Raw genomic sequence first — 23,428 nt, forward strand, 5'->3', positions numbered from 1 at the left:
GCCGGGAATCGAACCAGCGACCTTCTGATTACTAGCCCGATTCTCTAACCGCTCAGCCACCTGACTCCCTGACTCCCCACCTGACCTGTTTTACAGGTACAACTGCATGTAAAAAGAGTTCTCTGAGGTAAGACAATTGGTAAGTTGATGAGAATTTTCCTTCAGATGAGTTTATGATGTATGTAAGCATACTGAATCAGAATGAATTATCAATTGTGCATCATGTCTGCTCTTAAATGTAGATCAGGCTCTCCCCACATCAGCCTCTGACATGACATTCAGTAGATGCTGGCTGTAATTATGTACTGAGCCACAAGGGGGTGAATCACACACAACCAAATGTTCCCATTTATCTATCTGTATTTATCCATCCTTTGTTTGGCATTTATGTTAAGACAGATTTCATACCAAATCTAAGTGAGTCAGTAACTAATTGTAGACATCTGATCTTTCTCTCACACACATCCCTCTCCCTCTCTCTATCTTTAAATAAATAAGATTAGATTATGTTTTCAAAAAATAAGCTAGAGGCTTAGGAAGTACTCATCCTTCCAGACGGGACTGCCAAAACTAGCAAATATGTGAGACATGAACTTGGCTTCTGAATGCTTCAGAAAGAGGTCTGTCAACATGAAAACTAAACAGAACCAGAATAAGTTAATTGTTTTCCTCTCTGAAAAGAGCCAAACATGTTTAGCTCTTTGGGCTGGAAATAAACAAAAGATTTTCAGTAATGTTTGGTTTTCTTTATGTGCACTAATCAAAATAGCCACAAGAGGGCAAGAAATGTTCCATGAACGTAAACTTCACTGTCTACACTCTACAGTAACAAATACAAACTGTGGTACCTCTAAGAAAGAGAGAAATGTATAACTTCTCCGTAGAATACCAATCATGCAGTGACACAAAAACTTCAAGTGGGACAAAAACAGACTAGCAGTGAAACATTACTGGCAAAAGTAGCGGGAAATAGCAAGTAGCAGTATATAGCAACATAAATACCCAAAGGGAATTGAATTTGGCATGGAACTGATTGTGTGTGACCATGGAAGAAGGTCATTGTACAGTAAAACTGTAGGCATGACTATGAAAGGGCCACTGTTCGAGAGCCCTGAGGAGGACTTGGAGAGGAAGAAGAGCTACACACTATGTGAACATTCCTGGGAGTAAACAGGATAATTTAACTTTCCAAAAACAGTCTTTCTGTTTGTCTAAAAAGTCTGCATTATCCTTTATCTTGAAAGAAAATCGTGTGGGCTGAACTGTCATATTCGATGGACCAAAAAACTCAAAGATGAATGAACAAAATCTCTAATTTTGAAAAGCAAAGATACGAAGTTTATCCTTTTTCAAATTTGTGTTTTATAGCTAACAAAGGCAGTTGTGAGGAATTACTAGGCTCTAGTAACGGTACTTTTTACAGTACAGAAGCGGCTAATGTTGGGCGTGTCTTACACACGTTACGTCAGAAGGCATTTCCTGTTGGGGCGGGGCACAGTGAGCGATAGCGGACCACTGCGGACCTGTCGCTGCATCTGATTTTAAGAAGAAAAAAAAAGACAGAAAGCAAATTCCATTATTTTAGAAACACTGCGGCGTTTAGTGTATAGTCCCGTTGCTATTATTAACGTTGTTCCCTTATTTAATTTGTCCGTTTTCAATGGAGAAAATAAAGATGGAATGATCTGTAAGAAGAAGAATCTGCCGTGACTTCAGCAGGAGAAAGTGTCTCCCGTTGCCAACGGGGCAATTGTTGCTGTCTCAGCTTTACAGATCATTTCAGGGTTTCAAATTAAAGGATAACTTTACGTATGCAGCCTCTGAACAACGCCACGCATTGAAGGTAAATACTTGAAAACTCTTATCGCATCGGCAATGCATAAGTCTGATCACGACCATTCAACTGCATTCATTAAAATATAAACATGTATCATATTTGCATCCAAGGTTGGCTATCCACAATGAGCAAGATGTGCACACGCGCCGTCTTAGAAAGTCTAACCTGAGCAGTATGCAGTACCTAAAATAGCTACATTTGTATTATGTAAATGTTGTCTTATGTCCATTCTGTCAACAAGTAAGGAGTTAAAGCCAAGCTATGGGGCGCTGATTAATTATTGGAAGGAGTGTCATCAGTGAGATGCTGCTTGTTTCAAGCCCTAAGCTCCACTGTGCCGGGACCAAGAGGTTCCAGGTTCAAATCCCCCTGTAAAACATTGGCTAATTTAATACATTCTTTAAATATTATATGTATTGTTACATTATAAACAGACAATGACACAACAGTCATCCTGTGATCTCCCAGTACCCATGCATGTCCACCCTTAGGCCCGCTGTATGTGCCAGTAAGGATGCAGTCCACAACAAGTAGAACACACCACCCTCTCCTAGTAAACATCCCGTAGCTCTTCCAGTCTTCAGAGTCGTAGCAGGCAGCCTGCCGAAGGGCACTGCGGCCGGCAGCACCCTCCAGCAGCACGCTCCAGCCTCTCTGATTGGCTCTGCGGTCCTTGCTGCCTGTTTAATCTGGGAGAGAGGATGCCTCGTCTTCATCCTCGCTCGCAAGGACACCTCGGCGGAGCAGACAGACCTCTCAGTAGGGCTGGAGAAGACAGGGTTGGGGTTAGCCTCATTAAGGTGATGGAGGGGATAGATGGAGGGGAGGGGAGAGGAGAGGAGGGGGGGATGGAGGACAGGACAGGAGAAAGGGGATGGAGGGTATGGATGGAGGAGAGAGGAGGGGGGGGAGAGGTGAGAGGGTATGGATGGAGGAGAGAGGAGGGGGGGGGGGTATGGACGGGAGGGGATGTAGGGGAGGGAGGAGAGGGTGTAGAGGCTAATTTAGGAGAAGGGAGACTGTGGAAGGGAGGGCCACCAGCTGAAGGGATGTAACCTCCCGGCTCGAGATAGCAGCTGGTGGAAGACTGGCTTCTTGTCTGATTTAGCACCACTATGACAGCACCCCACCCCACCACCCCCCACAACAGTTCTTGAGGACGTGTGATGTTTTGTGTGCGTGTGAGAGTGTGTGTGTGTGTGAGAGAGAGTGTGGGTTTGTGTATGTGAGTCCTAAGGTTTATGTGACACAAACCTGATGTGTTCCTTTCAAATGGGAGTGATGTGTGTGTGTGTGTCTGTGTGTGTGTGTGTGTGTGTGTAGTGATGTGTCTGACAGAAACCTCTTGCTCTCAACTGTCCCTTCCAGATAATTCATGAATGTGAGCTAAAGCATACTAACTCCCGCTCTTAACTGAGGTTGACATCTAGGGAGGAGACTGGTGAAAATACGGTCTGTTAAAACGATTAATCACACGCACACACATACAGATTAAAGGAGAAGGCATGAGGCTTTCTCAGTGCAGAATCAATTCAGGTTAGGCAGAATAAAGAATGAAGGTTCCTGAAGAATTAAGAACCAGACACAGTTCTCACTCAGTCAATCGTTGGCATACAATAACAAATCCTAACTTGAATATGAAGAATCGTGGCTATTCTACTCATGTCTGTTTTGAATATATTTAGTTTAAAATGTGTACTTTCAAAAGCGATAATTGTGAATTAGATGCGTTGTTTGCAGGTTTGTGACCTCCAGAGCAAACTCTAGTAGAACATTGCCCCTCTCTACCCCACCCCCTCTCCTCTCAAGCTCAAAGGCACTGTTGTGATTTTTTCTGACCTCTCTGTTCTAAAAACAGCACCAGAAACGTTGTGTGGAATGAGGTGGTTTAGGCGACCTCTGAAACAGAAGGTCTCACTGCCAAAAATGAGACCAACTTGTTACAGGGGAAGCCAAGAGTAGAGCACAATATTGTGAATCTAGCTGAGTTTAGTTAAGTAGTTGGCAGTTACCCTATCTATTCAAGGAGTTCTTTATTGAAGTTTAAGATAATTTTTATATGGTCTATTCTTAAGGGTTTTATCAAGTTCTTTTTCAGTATGATTATATGGTCGTTGTACTGCATAGGCCAACGGTATATTTGTATTTTATGACACTTCTGGACATTTCTGGTATTTGTCTGTGGTTTACATTTACATTTAGTCATTTAGCAGACGCTGTTATCCAGAGCGACTTACAGTAAGTACAGGGACATTCCCCCCGAGGCAAGTAGGGTGAAGTGCCTTGCCCAAGGACACAACGTCATATTGCACGGCCGGGAATCAGAAACCTTCTGATTAATAGCCCGCTTCCCTAACCGCTCAGCCAACAGTCCCCCTGCTGTCATGTGACACACTTCAACACCGTTGTTTATCTGAACACTTCCTGACTGTCTGATGAATCCCATGTTCTGAAAGCCCTGTGACCTTATACACAGGGATCTCAGGGCTGGATGAAAGAGAATATCTCGGAGGCATACATGGGACTCATCCAACTGAGGATGTGTGTTCCGGGTCAGGCCTGGGACTCAGATCACATGATCTGGTCATGCAGCATGACCTCTTCTGAGAGTTCCTCTTGAGTTATGGAGGTGAACTCATAACTCAACAACACCGCATTTATACATACAGAACCTTTATGTCCACAAGTTTATGTTACCTTGTTGGTCAAAGTTATCTACGGTTTTAAAACATTGTGCAGATCTTTCAATCTGAGAGGGAACTGGCATTATCAGGGAATTCAGTAATAGGAAATGACATCTAAATGGAAGGAAACACGCCCTGGATTGGCGAGTGCTTATCTTGCAGCGTCGTATCTCTGGGTAAGCGGATATGGAGGCCTCTGGTTCAAGTGTTGAGCCTCCGGCCTAATGAAACACATCTGGAAGTCATTAACATGCCAGTTTCTAACACTGGGGCCTCAACAGAAGCAGGTTAAAGGTGGCCAACGCTGGCCCTGCCAAGCCGCCGGAAGATCTTAACGACCGGGATCGAGACCCGGCTCGGCCGACGGTACAGAGCAAAACACACACGACTACTGTGTCTCCCCCTGTCTCTCCCACTCTCTCCCCCTTTCTCCCCCACAGCTGTTCCCTCTTCTGACGAGTTTAAGTGTGTGTGTTTTTGTTAGAAGGAGAGACAGAGAGAGGGAACCTGTCTATCTGGGCATGCCCAGATGAGACAGGACGATGGTGACTCACTAAGCCCGTCCCCATGTTCCCTCCTTGGCCCCGTCACTCTCTTTCAGGCTCCGCTCGGTGCCTCTATTGTAGCCCCCGAACGAACAGACGGACCGATGGGGGTGCTAAGCCGATATTTCTCTTGTGTAAATATTCGCAGGTTTAAAGAGTATCTGCTGCCGCGCTCCTGGTTTCTGCGAACGGCGTGCCGTTTATTCAGACAACGTTGCGTCTCTCTCGGCGAGATGCTGGGATCCAAGCAACGGTGATGGAGAAGCCTTTCTGCTATGCTGTTCCCAGATCTTAAATCATTGGAATAGCTTGTTTTAAGGCCGCTGATTAGACCCGGTTGCTCAGCATCAACAATAGGCTGGCTTATCTTGCCAGTTTGACATGTAACACATCATGTTAGCTACAGAAGCAAAGGCTTCTCATCTGTATAGCCCTGCCAAGGAGGCTAGATTTACGCTGTTGCCAGGCAGCAGGCCAGCTTCCTGTTTGGCCTGGAACTACTTCCTGTGCTCCAGCAAAAGGAAAGGACCAACTCCTTGGACCAAACAAATGTGGGTGAGGCTACTATGCAAGCTCAACGCAACACACTCACAGATAGCCTATAGTAGACTAGTAGTATAGTAGCCCTTAGTAGACTATGAGCAAGCTAATATGCCCTGATATTCCCCACTCACCTTGATAAGGCCAATCACTGCTCCTGGCTGCACCTTTAAGGAAGGCCAGCAGGATGAGATCTTATCGCAGGGTTAGCCTCTTGCTCATAGCACCCCTCTCTACAGAACCAACTGTTGATGAGGGGCTTGTGGACAAACTCTGGATTGTGGCTGTGGAAGGTTTCTTCCTCACCAGCCCAGAGGATCACAGAAAGACTGACATCTGTGACCGGTTTCAGTTTTGTTTACAATCAAACGGTCGTGTTTTCATCTGACACATCTTCTGTCCGTGTGCCTAAGCAATCATACTTTGAACACTTTGGCATTCCAATGGCATTGGAAAAGCCATTTATTTGTACCTCTGCCTGCGAATCTCCCGGCCCTAGTCTGGGACACGAGGGGCGTGGGGTCAGGAGTTATGTGTGAGACCAGGTGGTGGTGTCAGAAATAGGTATCCTGGCACAACTAGCTCCTACATAGACACGAGGCTATGAATAGTTCTTGGTCTGTGGGATTCCTGTTCCCTCACTTTCCCTCTGTGCTGCCCGGAGAAACCAGCCGCATGCTTTAGTGAGCATGTCCACGGTTCTTGGAAACACGGTGTGTGTGTTGGGAACTCCCTTAAGGAGTGATGTCTTTTAGGCCTGTGAAGTGGAAAGAATGCAAAAAGCTAAAGTGCTATTGATTTTCGGAGTCTTCGGTGAGCCACACTGAACTGAGGTACATCTGGTCAATATAGTCCTCTAGAAAGACATCTTATTTCATTGCACTTCCAAGCTGTTAAAACTATCTGTTTATGTAAGGTGGTATTGAGTTGGATTTGATCAAATTGCATGTTTTTCTGTGGACACAATTACCTTGAATCAAAGAGAAATGTGTAAAAATGTCAGACTTTATTTCAGATAAACATGTGTTGAACTTACAGCACTGGGGCTCTGAAAGTATGCTGGGGACATGGCAACCGCTCTCTTTCTCTCTCTGTCTCTCTCTCTCTCTCTGTCTCTCTCTCTGTGTCATTGTCTGGGGAGGGTCAGGAATAGAAGGACAGGGGGAAGCAGGGAGGGGGGGGACAGGGGGAGGGAGGGATAAATGGATAGAGAGAGAGAGAGAGAGAGAGAGAGGGGGGGGGAGGGAGGGAGGGAGGGAGGGAGGGAGGGAGGGAGGGAGGGAGGGAGGGAGGGAGGGAGGGAGGGAGGGAGGGAGGGAGGGAGGGAGGGAGGGAGGGAGGGAGGGAGGGGAAAACCATCCAGACTGTTTGACATTGTTCAGCGTCTGAGGGGCAGCTTATGTGTGTGGGCGTGGACGCGCCACCTTCACTGAAGGGTAGATGTGAGGTCACAGGCGTGGTCAGCATGGCTTCTGAGCAGGGGGGTGGACAGAGAGACTGTGTGGTTGGTGTGAGAGAAAGAGAGAGGGAGGGAGAGAAGAGAGAGGGAGGGAGAAAGGGAGGGAGAGAGAGAGAAAGGGAGGAAGAGAGGGAGAGAGAAAGGGAAGGGGAGGGAGAGAAGAGAGAGAGTTAGAGAGAACAACAGGGAGAGAGGGAGGGAGAAAGAAGGAGAGAGTTGTTGAGTGTTTCCTTTGGACTGGAGGCTGCTGCTGCTGTTCTCTGGGACGACTAGGGACCGCCCTGTCCTGTTCCATTCCTTCTTTTCATGGCTGGTGAACAGTTCTCCTCAGTCCGGAAATCTCAAAGGCCTCTCTTTCCCTCTCTCTCTTTCTTTCTATCAATCTCTCTCTCTCTGTCACTATGATCTTAGCATCAAAGTATTTTTCTCTCTCTCTCTCCTTTTCCTTCTGTTTCATTTCCTGCCAAGCTCACTTTCTAGTTCTGGTGGGGATGCTGGGATACCTCTATTGTCCAGCTGCAGCTGGGCATACTGCTGACGCGTGGATGTTTCAGAGAGTAGCTACTCAGGCAGATGACTCTGATGCACAGATCTGCTGTGCTTTCAACACTGAACACGAGTCAAAGGGTTCCTTCAGCTTAGCTCCACCATGCGCTCTTCTCTGTGAGCCATGCAGACTCTCCCATTACTGGGATGTGTGTGTTGTTTAAAGGAAACAGCTACTCAGGAGCAAACAGCAGGTAGCCTAGCAGGGCGACTTGTGGGAGACGGGGTCTGGCAACTGGTGCTTCTAGAAAAAACAGCAAGCAGGGTTCACGGCAGCGAGGGCTTTGGTTTCCCCAAACCAAGCACGGCGACTGCTACTATCTTGGTCTCCAGGAGGATGCAGGGCTTCAGGAATGTCTGTCTGGAAGAAAGAAGGGGAGAAGCTCACTACTCACTACTGTGCTCACTATTCATACACCTTCTTGGCAGCTCCCAGACTCGGAGTCTCCAGGAGTCAGTAAAACCTGAAAGGTTGTAGGTGGTGTGTGGTCATATAACATGTTTTCATCTACATGACACCTAGATAGCTTTATTAGTAGACCATAGAATCTGTGTGTGTGTGTGGATATATAAACTTGGTATAGTTCTGGACTGTTAATCTATTTATGTCTGCATCTCCCAGCACGGGAAAACCCTCCCGACCAGTTTAGTTAAGCCTGCCTCCCTGCCTCCGACCCCAACTCTCCCTGCTGTTGCATAAACTTTTTTACGTTTAACTCGCTTATTGAGTCATCTTTCATGAACCACAGTGAAGTTGAAGTCTTGGCAGTCAGGAGGAAAGTATTCTAGATGGATCCTATGAACGTCCTGCTCCTTGTCTTTTCCCCGCACATGAGGGCATTCCACACTCCAGCTGCTCAACCTTTTTAATAGACACCTCGCCGTTGTGTAACAGACATAAGTTGAATGTGATCGGTTATGTAGGGCTCACAGAAAGGGAGAGAGAGAGGCAGATAGGGAGAGGGGGAGAGAGAGAGACAGATGGAGAGAGGGGGAGAGAGGCAGAAAGAGAGAGAGAGAGGGAGAACAAGCAGGAACGCTGAAGAGGAAATAACAGAGATTGTGGTTTTCGTAAAAAAAAATTATACTCTCATCAAGCTATAACACAATCCAGAGCTTTTTTCCAAAGCAGCACTTTTGTGCTGAAAGAGTTTGTGTTTGTAATTGTTGTCTAATGCTGAACCATTAGAGTTACAAACATGTTACAATACCAACCAACCTCTTCTAAATCCATTATCTTTAGTTTACACTGTTAACTCTTGGGTGTGTTCCCTACAGGAACAGGTCAGACAAACAACAGTGATTTTTCCAATATAACAAAACTTGGGTTTGGACAGTTAGGAAACTGTGAACTCACAGTTTTGATAGGTGAACTATAACGTTAGCCCATGACGAGGTGTGAAGGGTAACAGTGTTAGTGTGAGAGAGTAGGAGGGGTGTTGCTCTGTACAGGAGCACTAAAGCCCTGTGCTGCAGATCTAATCTGGAGGGCCAGACAGGCTGTCTGGCCTGCTATGTTGTGTGTATAAACACACACACACACACACACACACTGAGGAATCCTTCACTCAACTCCCGGGAGATTGACTGTTACCGTTGGGCTGTAACAGAAACACATTATTTGAATGTTAATTCTGCACAGCCAGTGTCACATGTCATACCTGCTAAACTGTAGGAGCGGGTCGCCAAACTTGAACTTTGACTGGTTCCAGTCAAAATTCAGTCATCTCTCCAATGTTCATGTGTTTGAGTGCGGGGAAATTCCTTCAGTCTCGATGTGAACAATGTGCGTTAAAGAACAGCGTGTTAGAGATTAGCTACCGTAGCATGTCTAACCTGGACGGCCTCTGTATGGCGTTATCAGCTCAGCCAATCACGGGTCGCTCTTCATATCAGCTCAGCCAATCACGGGTAGCTCTTTGTATCGGCGCAGGAAATGAGGCTGATACGTTACTCGCATCAATTTGATTTGGACCAAACTCCCTCTTGTACACACACACACTGACACATACTGCAACTCTGTGTTCAGCTCCATAACTGGACACTTGAGTCATATACTGGAACCAGTGTATTATTAGCCCGCAAAGTATTTAAGTCTGTGCCTTTTGAAGGCTCAGACATCGATCCTATTTATAAACGCTGGTTATCTTAATGGAGGTGTTTAGGGGGGGCGTGGACAGGGGTGATTGTGACTCATTTACCTGAACGGGGGGATCAATAGACGCAAACACAGACCCTGAGGAAGCATGTTTACAGGAGATGAAGGGTGGATCGAGGAAAGGAGAGAGACAGAAAGCTAAAGAGAGGGAAGCAAGGATGGTAGTTGGGGTTGGCGGAGGTGGTGGTTGTGTTTGGGGCCACTTAGTACTGCTAGTTTATGTACCCTTAGTATAGTTAGTCCACATATTTAAATTTTAGGTATATGTTTATTGTATCCACCTTCCTGCCAAAGCAAATTCCTTGTCTGTGCAAACTTTCATGGCGAATAAATCCCATTCTGATTCTGATTCTGAGGGGTTACAGCCTGCTTTTGATTGAATTGACCCCCACCTTATCTCTCCACCCTGTGACAGACTAAGAATAGCAAAGCTTCCTGCGACTGGGTAGTTTATTACCTCCAATTATAACCAGTCCATTAAGAGAGACATTTATCATCGGTGTTGTTGGGTGCTCCAGCTAACAGCATAACAAGAACTTCCTCTGTCAAAAGAAACAAGCTATCGTGTTCCTCACTGCAACTCTTTAGAGGGCTTCAGGAACCATAACATTACACCCACACAGTATTCACAGGTGTCGTGTTTCAAAAACAACACAGTAAACTGCTTTTTTGTTATTTTGTTCTTGTAGATGGACCTGAAAATACTTCTGCTATCCACGTTGTTGGGATTTATTTGCGACAGCAGTGCTCAGCAAGGTAAGATGAGTCTGGCCTGCCTAGATTCAACCTTGTTAAATCTATTTAGGAGCGGCAAGGGAAGCTTGTTTCTAGAATCCGCAGAGAATCAGCTAACATTATTTGTATTGGATTGCATTCTGTCCTGCTTGTTAGACGGATCAATTCTTCAGTTGGCATCAGTTTTCTGTTCTCGTCTAATGGCAAGACTATAGGATTGCATGAGAAGGAGACATTACAGGATAACGACCAACTACTCAATGTCCCTAGAGGCTGATGAGGAAACGTGCTTCTGTAGCATAATGATGTCATTAAACAGAAGATGCTCCATCTAGCTAAGCATGCTGGGAGATCAGGGACGAACGGAACGTCCCTGGCTCCCCTGGCCTCGGAACTCTGAACCTCTGAACTGTGAAATATTGTTGCTGGGTGACCAGAATGACATTCTGGCTTCAAGAATGTTCCAGGGAGGCTACAGTGTTTCCTCTCCTGGGCCGGGCTTGTCTCTCTGACCCTGTTTTCTCCCTCCAGAGGGGAACGAGTGCATCAAGGGCAACGCCAGGTACTGCGGGGAGTGTATCCAGGTCGGAGCCAAATGTGGATGGTGTACAGACCCAGTATGTGGACGTTTTTAACGTTTTGATTTCACTTACAACACAGACGTTGCACAACCTCAGTTACTAACACAGATAAAGTATGTACTCACCTGTGTACACCCGATTATTTAGTGTCACACTCTGTCCTGGTAGCTACAGTTCCCAGCCACAACAGGACAGATTCTTCCTAAATTAAGTGTCCTTTTGTGACGGACCTTTTTATGTGCAACGGGAAAGGGGGTGTTTTGTCCCTCGGGAGTTGCCGTAGGCGTGGTGCTGGGGTAAGAGTCAGGTGAATAAAGTGAGTTCGGTTCGAATGCTAGCTCTTTGTCTGAAAGAGAAATGCAGTAAAAACAAGTTGTGCTCGAAGACGTTGTCCGTACATTATTATTTACACGACAATATAAAGTGATCTCAAATGAACCCACAAAGAGACGGTTACACTTTTTTGTAACGTTGTTTTAACCTGTTTAAGATTGAAAATATAGACCAAATATTTCCAACGGCCCCCACAGCTAGCTGCTAACTACGCTAGCTAGCAACCGAAACGGTTGCTAGCTAGCTTAGTTAGCTGTCGAGGCTAAGTTAGCTAGCAATATACTTGTAGCAGTGCTACTACCATGCTAGTGTTACGCGATAGCCTTCTAATTAGTACATTCTGAAGCCATAATAAAGCATTTGTCGCATAGTTTTGGTCTGTATCGGAAAATATTCATTTGGAATGTTCGAATCACATGTGCGATGTTACACTGTGGCGCCCGCGTTCGAAAGCTCACATAAGTGATATAATATTAACCGTGCCTCCGGTCTCGCCTCCCAGGACTTTCTGAAACAGGGTGAGGCCACGTCGACGCGGTGCGATGAGATTGAATCTCTGAAGAAGAGGGGCTGCGCCGCCGCCAAGATCGAAGACCCCCGCGGCAAGCAGAATATCCTCCGAAACAAGGCCGTGACCAGCCGCAGTAAGGGGGGAGTGAAGCTGAAGCCGGAAGACATCACCCAGATCCAGCCCCAGAAGCTCAGCCTCGTCCTCAGATCTGGTAGGACGGACGGTTCTGGAACCAAAGCGTAGCCATTCTAAACTCACCTTGTGAACGGTGTGGAACGTTTAATTATTATTATTATTAAACCCTTTGTTACTGGGGAGGAATCTGTCTAGAACTCTCGCTAAGATCTGGTGAGAATTCGTTCGAGAACTCAAACTTAGGTGGTTTCCTGTTTTGAGATGTTTCCTACAACAATCTTGCATCCACTTATGTCACATTCCTCTAAAATGAGTATCTGTCATCTCCGAAGTTATGACCTCAATTACAACATTAGGCATATGGAAGCCCTTAGTGTGTTTCTCCTAGTCTTGCGTGTAAAGGACTAATCCTGTACGCGTGTGTGTGTGAAGGTGAGCCCCAGACTTTCAACGTGAAGTTCAAACGGGCCGAGGATTACCCCATTGACCTCTACTACCTCATGGACCTGTCCTACTCCATGAAGGACGACCTTGAGAACGTGAAGAACCTGGGGACCCGCCTGATGCTGGAGATGTCAAAGATCACCTCCGACTTCAAAATAGGTGACAACTCCTGCCAGGAGACCAGATGAACTGTGACCTCTGTGGTGAACTGTGACCTCTCACCCTCCTGCACATGTTTTACCCGGACAGTTAAGCCTTTCAAATTCTTCTGTCCTACCTCCACACAGCTTGTTGTCAGGCCTGTATGTAGTCTGGCATATTTTACATTTACATTTAGTCATTTAGCAGACGCTCTTATCCAGAGCGACTTACAGTAAGTACAGGGACATTCCCCCCGAGGCAAGTAGGGTGAAGTGTGTGACACAACGTCAGTTGGCATGACCGGGAATCGAACTGGCAACCTTCGGATTACTAGTCCGACTCCCTCACCGCTCAGCCACCTGACTCCATTTTACATTTAACATTTATTCCTTTAGCAGACTCTTTCATCCAGTGCAACAGTAAGACCTCCAGTCCTCAAACTACGGTCTTACAGCATGAACTCCTCTCTGTCTCCTTGTCCTTGTCCACTGCTTCGACCAGGCTTCGGCTCGTTTGTGGAGAAGACGGTGATGCCGTACATCAGCACCACCCCGGCCAAGCTGCTGAACCCGTGCACCGGGGACCAGAACTGCACCAGCCCTTTCAGCTACAAGAACGTGCTCAACCTCACAGAGGACGGCAAGCAGTTCAACACCCTGGTGGGCCGACAGCAGATCTCAGGCAACCTGGACTCCCCTGAGGGGGGCTTTGACGCCATCATGCAGGTGGCCGTCTGCGGGGTCAGTGCCGTGTACCTAGCACTTTACATGGTCGAGTTTGCAGTTTGGTTTGCTGGGGAAACACGTTTTTTGGAAGCTGTTTTGTTTTGGGATGTTTGCGGCTTGTAGTTTTGGATGAATCCGCATACTGAGAGGAGTTTTTTCAGTGTTGGATACTAAACTGTTTTCTCACGAGTCATATTTGACATACTGTACTGTGTTTGTTTATAGTCCCACAGTTCTGCTTCCTGTAGGCTTGTTTATTTTGCTCTCCTGAGTTTCTGTCTGGGGTTGGTGATGGGGTTTGTTTTGATAGTGAGTTAATAACTCTCACTCTCTCCCCCTCTCTCTCTCTTTCTCTCTCTCACTCTCCTTCTTTCTCACTCTCTCCCTCCTTCTCTCTCCTCTCACAGTCCACCATCGGTTGGAGGAACGTTACTCGTCTGCTGGTTTTCTCCACAGACGCCGGCTTTCACTTCGCTGGCGATGGCAAGCTAGGTGGCATCGTCCTGCCCAACGATGGGAAATGCCACCTGGAGGACAACATGTACACCATGAGCCACTACTATGTATGTAGTGTCGCATTGTATGTAAAACCAGCTGTGTGTGCAGTTCGGCTTTGCTGACTTCTATAATAAAATATTATTCATTTAGCAGATGCTTTTTATAAAATAAACAATGTCAGGTACAGGAGGGATTTGAACATGTGACTCCTTGATATGCAGGCAAATGCTTTAACCACAAATCTATATAGGAACCTCCCCCTATGGCAATATGTGGGGGAAAGCAGTTACGTAACTTATTTTCCTCAGATTTCCTCGGAAATAATCATTCCAGTGATTTATTTCCACATTCCCCCGTGTTGAGGCTGACACCCAAGAAACATATACTTGGGTGGAACAAGGCCATGATCTTAAGAGCTTCTCTCTTTTGCACCTCAGGACTACCCCTCGATCGCTCACCTGGTTCAGAAGCTGAGTGACAACAACATACAGACCATCTTTGCTGTCACTGAGGAGTTCCAGCCTGTGTACAAGGTTAGTCCCTCTTCCTCTCTCCATCTGCCCCATCTCTCTCCATCTGCCCCATCTCTCTCTCTCCATCTGCCCCATCTCTCTCTCTCCATCTGCCCCATCTCTCTCTCTCCATCTGCCCCATCTCTCTCTCTCCATCTGCCCCATCTCTCTCCATCTGCCCCATCTCTCTCTCTCCATCTGCCCCATCTCTCTCCATCTGCCCCATCTCTCTCTCTCCATCTGCCCCATCTCTCTCTCCATCTGCCCCATCTCTCTCTCTCCATCTGCCCCATCTCTCTCTCCATCTGCCCCATCTCTCTCTCCATCTGCCCCATCTCTCTCTCCATCTGCCCCATCTCTCTCTCCATCTGCCCCATCTCTCTCTCTCCATCTGCCCCATCTCTCTCTCCATCTGCCCCATCTCTCTCTCCATCTGCCCCATCTCTCTCTCTCCATCTGCCCCATCTCTCTCTCTCCATCTGCCCCATCTCTCTCTCTCCATCTGCCCCATCTCTCTCTCCATCTGCCCCATCTCTCTTTCTCCATCTGCCCCATCTCTCTCTCCATCTGCCCCATCTCTCTCTCCATCTGCCCCATCTCTCTCTCTCCATCTGCCCCATCTCTCTCTCCATCTGCCCCATCTCTCTCTCAATATGCCCCTCTCTCGTTATTCCCTTGCTCCCTGTCTTTCCACCCCATTTCTCTTTCCCATTTTCTGTCTCTCTCTCTCTGTCTCTCTCCCTCTCTCTCTGTCTCTCTCTCTCTCCCTCTTTCCTTCTTTTTCTCGCAGTTTCGCCCTTTGTTTTCCAAGTTTGAAGGTTTTTATGTGGTTGGAGGAGGCCCAAGTGTTTGAGAAGCACAGAAGTCTTTCTGCTAGCCTGCAGCATCTGCCTCTTGTTAGCGGTAGCATTGGCTAGCATCTCTGATAATTTCTTTCTGCCTCACTGCCTTTGATGTCTGATGGACTTGAACAGTTCGATAATGTCCCTTTTCGATGTACAATATGGCCAGTGCTTAAACTTCCAACCTTTTACATAGTGTGACAGTCTAGTTATTTAGATTTTGCTGTTAAGCCTGAATCTGTCTATATCTGCAAAGCCATAATAGTCAAATTGTGTAATACATTCTTTCAATATAGTGGTTACTGCATCACTGGGTATCACAGTAAAGATGCACGTCAAGCTAAGTAGGTCAGGAGGAATAGGAAAAACAAATGTGTCCTTGTGAAAAGGCAGGGGAGGGTTTTGTCTGACTCGACCACCCAGATGATTGACTGAGTGGGTTTTATTTCCTTCCAGGAGCTGAAGAACCTCATTCCTAAGTCTGCAGTGGGAACACTGTCTGCTAACTCCAGCAACGTCATCAACCTGATTATCGATGCGTACAACGTGAGGAACAGATCTCTTTTTCAGACTTTGAATACTCTTTGACTACAAAATAACCACAACATTTGCTGTTTCTGTTGTTTCATGGTCAGGGTTTCCCGCAGAAAATGTGTTAGTCAAGGTGGTAGGGTGAGATTTGCTGATGGACCGGGGGGGGGGGGGGTTCTCCTCCAAAAACAAAGTTCTCTAGAGAAGGGAGACTGCCGTGCTAAGGCGGCCGCCTTAACAGCAAAGTGCTGCGGGAAACCCTGATGGTGACAGTCCCTGTATTGACTCCTCTGACCATCTCTGTGTGTGTGTCTCTATGATCAGAATCATGAAAGTTTGCACAGACAAGGAATTTGCTTTGGCAGGAAGGTGCATACAATAAACATATAGGGACCTAAAATTTAAATATGTGGACTATCTATACTAAGGGTACATAAACTAGCAGTACTAAGTGGGATTAGAATTAAATTAAATATACAATAAAATATATATATGATAGGGTTAGGGTTATAATATTTAGAGCCTCTGATCTCCTGGTTTCTCCGGGTGATGACAGTGTTAGATGGTGTGTCTCTCTCCTGGCAGTCTCTCTCCTCTGAGGTGATTCTGGAGAACAGCAAGCTTCCCGAGGGCGTGAGCATGACGTACCAGGCCCACTGCAAGAACGGCGTGGTCAACGAGGGCGAGAGCGGACGGAAATGCTCCAACATCTCCATCGGCGACGAGGTAGGATGACAGTCAAAACTGTTGTCAACATTCATCGTTCTTCTATTCTTCGTTTTTCTATGAGTGAAACTGGGTCAGATGTCAGACGATACATGTTGAGGTGAATTGAGGAAAATTACCCAACGAAGCAGAAGATATTGCAAACAAAAGTCGGACACTTCTACATCAATGTAGAAGTGGCCAGTTTCTTTCCGTGTTGGAGCCAAGTCCACCTCTCTCTCTCTCTCTCTCTCTCTCTCTCTCTCTCTCTCTCTCTCTCTCTCAGGTGTCGTTCAACATCGGCGTGACGTCGAAGGGCTGTCCCAAGCAGACTGACCCAACCAAGTCTGAGGTGATCAAGATCAAGCCGCTGGGCTTCACTGAGGAGCTGGAGATCACTCTGAGCTTCATCTGCGAGTGCGACTGCCACAAAGACCGCATCCCCAAGAGCGAGCTCTGCCACAACGGCAATGGCACCTACGAGTGTGGCGCCTGCAAGTGAGTCCTGATCTTCCCGCCGGAACGTCTCTGGTTTGAGGGGACTCGTTCCACAGTTGCTACAGCAACAGGGGAGGTTCTAGTCCATTTCCAGTTACATTAAACATGATTGTTGTTATGCTGCTGCCCCCCCCCCCCGCCAGGTGTAACGAGGGGAGGATCGGCAGGCAGTGCGAGTGCAGCACCAACGAGGTGTCCAGCGAGGACATGGACAAGAACTGCCGCAAGGACAACGGCACGGACATCTGCAGCAACAACGGAGACTGTGTGTGTGGAACCTGCGAGTGCAAGAAGAGGGAGAACCCTGAGGAGCGCTACAGCGGAAAGTTCTGCGAGTGTGACAACTTCAACTGTGACCGCTCCAACAACAAGCTGTGTGGAGGTAGAGGAGTGTGTGTGTGTGTGTGTGTGTGAAGCCCTCTGTGACATTGCTTGTAAAAAGGACAACGCAAATACGATTTGGTTTGTTTCCAGGCCACGGGCGCTGTGAGTGCAGGATGTGTATCTGCGACGCCAACTGGACCGGCAGCGCCTGCGACTGCTCCCTGGACACCTCCACCTGCCTGGCCTCCAACAAGCAGATCTGTAACGGCCGAGGCACCTGCGAGTGCGGCACCTGCAAGTGTACAGACCCCAAGTTCCAGGGCCCCACCTGCGAAATCTGCCCCACCTGCCCCGGAGTGTGTGCGGAACACAAGTGAGTGTGGAATCTTGCTTTGTCAGCACGGCTCTGTCTGTCAGGGGGCAGGTGTGTGTGTGGTCTGTAACAGAAGCCCTTCCCTGCAGGGAGTGTGTCCAGTGCAAGGCCTTCGGGACTGGAGAGAAGAAGGACAACTGTGAGAGAGACTGTAGCTACTTCAACCTGATCAAGGTGAAGGACCGCGACATGCTGCCCCAGCCTGGCCAGGCCTTCCCCCTCATGCACTGCAAGGAGAGGGACGCCAACGACTGCTGGTTCTACTACACCTACGCCGTCAACAACAACACCGAGAAGGAGGTGCACGTGGTGGAGACGCTGGGTGAGAGGACGGGGGTGGATGGAGGGGAGGGAGGGAGGGAGGGAGGGAGGGAGGGAGGGAGGGAGGGAGGGAGGGAGGGAGGGAGGGAGGGAGGGAGGGAGGGAGGGAGGGAGGGAGGGAGAGGGGGAGGGAGAGAGGGAGGGAGGGAGGGAGGGAGGGTCGTGTTGTTATTCTGTAACTGGAGTCCTGAGGTTTTTGTTTTTAAATACTATTTTCCAACCCAAGAGGAAGGTAAACATAGCTCAGCTCTCTACCCAAGATAACATTTATTTTTCCATTTTCCTGGTACAGGAAGGGTAATTGATTGTGTGTGTCCATGTTGTCTAGACTGTCCCTCCGGCCCACCGATCATCCCCATCGTGGCGGGTGTGGTGGCGGGCATCGTTCTGATTGGCTTAGCCCTGCTGCTGATCTGGAAGCTGCTCATGATCATCCACGACAGGAGGGAGTTCGCCAAGTTTGAGAAGGAGAAGATGAACGCCAAGTGGGACACGGTAAGAGAGAGGAGAAGGAAAGGTTAGGGTCCAACCACCTCAGAGAACACACAGTCTACCAGAGACACAAACCAAGGCCCACCTCAGAGAACAGACAGTCTACCAGAGACACAAACCAAGGCCCACCTCAGAGAACACACAGTCTACCAGAGACACAAACCAAGGCCCACCTCAGAGAACAGACAGTCTACCAGAGACACAAACCAAGGCCCACCTCAGAGAACACACAGTCTACCAGAGACACAAACCAAGGCCCACCTCAGAGAACACACAGTCTACCAGAGACACAAACCAAGGCCCACCTCAGAGAACAGACAGTCTACCAGAGACACAAACCAAGGCCCACCTCAGAGAACACACAGTCTACCAGAGACACAAACCAAGGCCCACCTCAGAGAACAGACAGTCTACCAGAGACACAAACCAAGGCCCACCTCAGAGAACACACAGTCTACCAGAGACACAAACCAAGGCCCACCTCAGAGAACACACAGTCTACCAGAGACACAAACCAAGGCCCACCTCAGAGAACACACAGTCTACCAGAGACACAAACCAAGGCCCACCTCAGAGAACACACAGTCTACCAGAGGCCGAGGCATTGGAGTGAGAGTGGGCAGTTTGAAAACGGGTGTAGCTGTGGCTGAATATGGTTGCTGTTGCGGGGTACAGAGCGACAAGTGGATATACAGAATACACCGAGGGACTGGCAGGGGGCGCAGTGGGGAAGGAAACATGCTGGGAAACGTACTGGGTATCTGCTGTGTCATGACAGGGATGTGAAAGTAGTGTAGATTCCCGGGCAGCATTCCCATTTGCCATATCTCCAGCAGTACAAGGTTGGTGAACTTCTCAAGAGAGAGCTGTGTTTCAGAGTACAACAACAGCCACTTTGACGGTTTCTCAATATTGTTCCACCCTCCCCTTGCATTCTCCTAATTCCATTGAATCTTCTGCTTTCAAAAAAATCTGGTCAACATTGGGACTGAGTGAGACAAGGGACTTTTTTGGTCATCTTAGACACCCTCATCAGACCGCGCTCTTTTCATGGGTGGGGCCAAAGACCCCTCCTCTTTCTCAAGTCTCTCCACCAGACAAGGTTAACAGTATGCTTCCACCTAGTGTTGAAATACTGGTACTGCAGTTAGATGTCAAAATGCAACCACTGAATTTACGTCTAGGGTTTGATCAGTCAGTTTGTCGTGACCACTCCCAAGCCCTCCACATGGGGGAGGTGGAGTCCATGGGCAGGGTACCAAGGCCTCACAACCCTCTCATTGTGGCCAGTGAATCATACCCACTACACAAACAAACTTGGAGACCGATATGCCTCGACTGACAGTTAAATGGCTGGATCATTGATGAAAAGGTTGAGGTCTGTGTGGGTTGTCGTGGTGATGGGAAATAGTGACGTCAAGGTGTGGGGTAAACATTTTAATTACCATTGCCTATTTTCACTACACCTATTTCTGGAGTTTTATTTCAAGGTATTTTATTTAATCCTTATGTTATCTTCGGGTCATTGTGACCCATCAGTCATTGTGACTCACCGTCGTATTGCGACAACTTTACCTCACACAAAAACAAAGTGAAGCACTTTCTTTTAACCGTTGGGCTGTCTCAGACCCCCCACATTGCGATGGTTAAAAGAAAATGATTTTTATTTGTTTTTGTATTGGGTAAAATCGGGTAAACACAACGATGGTTCGTTATGAACCTTTGGGTCATGTGACCAGAAGGTTCACATGGTGGAGTCAGATGGCTGAGCGGTGAGGGAGTCGGGCTAGTAATCTGAAGGTTGCCAGTTCGATTCTCAGCCGTGTCAAATGACGTTGTGTCCTTGGGCAAGGCACTTCACCCTACTTGCTTCGGGGGGAATGTCCCTGTACTTACTGTAAGTCGCTCTGGATAAGAGCGTCTGCTAAATGACTACATTTACATTTAGTCATTTAGCAGACGCTCTTGGTTTGACTAAAATGTAAAAAAAAAAATGTGACCCGAAGGCAGCACAAGGGTTAACATAAAAATCTATATTAATCTCCTTGTTTAATTCTGTCTTTTCTCATTCCTCTCTGACTCTCTGTTTTTCATTCATGATTTTCCCTTTCTCTCCTCGGTCTCCTTGTCCTCTGAAAACTGTACTTCCTTCTCTACAAATAGCAAGAGAATCCTATATACAAGAGTCCTATTAATAAGTTCCAGAATCCAAACTATGGGCGTAAAGCTGCAGTTCTATAAGTTTGTATTTCTTTCCTCAGCACGTCACCCCTTTTTCTGCATGTGATCTGGTGTGTGTGTGTGTGTGTGTCTGTGTGTGTGTGTCTCTGTGTGTGTGTGTGTGTGTGTGGCTTTATTCTATCTCATCTGACTTCTCTAATGTCCCTGTTTCTTTTATCTAATTAGATGTTTGGTTAAAATGATGTAAACCTTACATACGCTGAGCAGTGCATGTTGTGCAAAAAACAACATTCACTTCCAGCACAGGAACCCGTTTTATTTTCAGTCTGCATCATTGGTGCTGTTTAATATGGTTCTGAAAGTGTGATTAAAATGGCATGTTGTGTTGTTGTGGTGTTCATTTGTAATAAGCCATAACAAGTTTTAGACTTCGCACAAATGCTCTCTTAAGGTGTTAATAGCACAAATATTTCACATTTAAATGGCAATGAGTGTGTGTTTCAACATATGGTTGCTACTGTGTAAAGATGCTTTTCGTGAATAAACCATTGGGTTCATATGTATGACACCCACAGTTTTGCCTTGTCCAGCAACATAATTCAGACCTAATGTCTGGACCAATGACCTAACTGTTTCCCTTGTGTATTTCAGGGTGAAAACCCCATCTACAAGAGTGCTGTTACAACCGTCATCAATCCTAAATATGAAGGCAAATGAGCTCCTGGAACTACGCTGTTCATTCAGAGGCCTCGGGTGTTAGTGTCAAGTCTGGCATGTTGTTTTTGTTTTGTCGCTTGGTTGTTATAACACATTTAGCCACTACACTTTCATTAACTAATGAATTCACTCATTTCTTTGCGTTGCGTTCTGACATGTGTACAGTGTGTGTTGTAATTGTATATACGTACTTTTAAGTGCACTTTGTTGCAGAAATTGAAATGTCATTTGCCACAGGACTGGTATAGGCAAAATGTTGTGCTTTTTCCTCAAATAATGTGGATATGAACTTTCCAAAAGGACCTCCTGTTAGTGTGAGGGACCTAATCTGAATTTAAAACAGATTTTCTGCAATGTTGTCCCAGAGTTTGCAATCATTCATGTGGACAAACTGATGTGTGTATGTGTTTATACATTAGACATCCCATACGATACTTGGATCATTGTTGTATCAAGGTTGTATGCAATCATAAAGCCAGTCAATGGTTATTGTCTTGGTTTGCTGTTGTGTAGGGTTACATTGTGACCATACAGTAGCTAAGATTTTCATATGAGGTGAGGTTTTATTTTACGGAGATGGAATGAAACATTGAGCCAGAATTTTACAAATTTGGGTCTGTAACTTTCATCCAATTTTGATTAATCTTTGCATTGAACAACTGTCTGTTATTTGAAGGGATTAAAAACACATTTGTATTATTCGTACAAAGTAAAAACATTTGTAAAATCCATTCTCTAAATTATTGAAGGTCAAATTCGATTTATTTCCAAGATGTATTTCGAGGATAATAATGAGCTTTCATATGAAAATGTTTTAATTCTGTCTCAGGTGTATGAGTGCTCCAATGCTGCCTTATCCTTTGTGTATCTCTGTTGCCAATTGTGAGCTTATTGTGACCTTAAGGAGATGGCTATAGCCCAGTGGTTAGAGCATTTGACTGCAGACCATGAGGTGACAGGTGCAAATCCTTCACTATGTTGCTATGGATACAAGCGTCTGCTAAATGAACAAACTATTATTATTACATTATTGTAGTTCTGAAGACATTATCTACATCATTCTATACTGTACTGTACATAGCCCTGCAGCTGCTGGTTTTATAATTTTTCAAGAGCTGGGAAGGGCATTGTCTCCTAAACACTATACTATGGCTCAAGCACCACATCATAATTGTTTTCACATCATAAATATTTGTTATCCTCTCCAAACGCTGTTTTTGAATTTATTTATTAAATAAAATTTCTAAATTGTATGGTACTGATTTATTGATGGAGCACACAGTCACACACCTGCCTAGGTATACCACAACCAACGACAAACGTTTCAAAAGGTTTAAAAAAAAAAACCTGAAGGAAAGCCTAACAAAAAGTTTGAAAAGGTTTACAAATATATATTTTTTAAAGGACCTGGAAACAAGAGGTCACATATTTTGATAGCTGTCGTCATGTTGAAAATATATTTTTGGAAAGAAAGTTTCCAATAGTTGAAAAAAGAATATTGAAAGTTTCAAAAGGTAAAATAAAATTACAAATTCTAAACTTTTTTATCACATCTGGGCCTGCTAGCTGTCAGGTAGATTTTTTTTCTCCAAAAATCTTCTTACGAACTGTAGAATACAAATAATTACAAGCCAACCACGATACAGATGTTTCCTAGCACAGTCTCCATCCCTAGACTAAGACTTGAGACTAAGACTTACATTGAGACTCAAAAAACTTTACTGTATTCAGGGAGGCAGTTTGTTGCACAGTTCAGAGCAAATAGACACATTAAAACACAAAGTAAGAACACAATAAAACCATACTGGCATAACTAGTATACTACACAAGGTTAGCTAAGGATACGACTACAAGGAGATTATGTTGACTACATACTGGTCATTCTTTAATTTGATCCTCTTAATTGTCATCGTAACCATTGCATTGTGGAGCTATGCTTCACCGTGTTACAAGCCTACGGTTCTCGCCCTGTGTTTTAGGCAAAATAAAATCTAATTACAGGAATCACATGGAAGTCTAGGCCTATTCTCTTTAGTTATGGACCACCCACAGGTTCCAAG

At 46.2% G+C, this 23,428-nt stretch overlaps 1 protein-coding gene across 2 annotated transcripts; it reads left to right on the plus strand.

Annotated features, from left to right (window-relative positions):
- Positions 1-1,494: 1,494 nt before the first annotated feature.
- Positions 1,495-22,621, plus strand: itgb1a (integrin, beta 1a). 2 transcript variants are annotated; one of them, XM_067251316.1, is made up of 17 exons: positions 1,495-1,843; positions 10,459-10,525; positions 11,036-11,121; positions 11,921-12,140; positions 12,497-12,667; positions 13,151-13,389; positions 13,782-13,937; positions 14,310-14,405; positions 15,683-15,772; positions 16,343-16,483; positions 16,749-16,960; positions 17,104-17,342; positions 17,435-17,657; positions 17,747-17,979; positions 18,307-18,473; positions 20,634-20,711; positions 21,303-21,369. In XM_067251316.1, the coding sequence occupies exons 2-16, from the start codon at positions 10,459-10,461 to the stop codon at positions 20,709-20,711; spliced, it is 2,418 nt and encodes an 805-aa protein (XP_067107417.1). In that variant the 5' UTR covers positions 1,495-1,843; the 3' UTR covers positions 21,303-21,369. The 2 variants fall into 2 exon arrangements, with proteins under 2 accessions (XP_067107417.1, XP_067107419.1); XM_067251318.1 differs by lacking the exon at positions 20,634-20,711 and having other exon boundaries at positions 21,303-22,621.
- The last annotated feature ends 807 nt before the right edge of the window (positions 22,622-23,428 follow it).

Source organism: Osmerus mordax, chromosome 15 (assembly GCF_038355195.1).
Source record: "Osmerus mordax isolate fOsmMor3 chromosome 15, fOsmMor3.pri, whole genome shotgun sequence".
NCBI lineage: Eukaryota > Metazoa > Chordata > Actinopteri > Osmeriformes > Osmeridae > Osmerus > Osmerus mordax.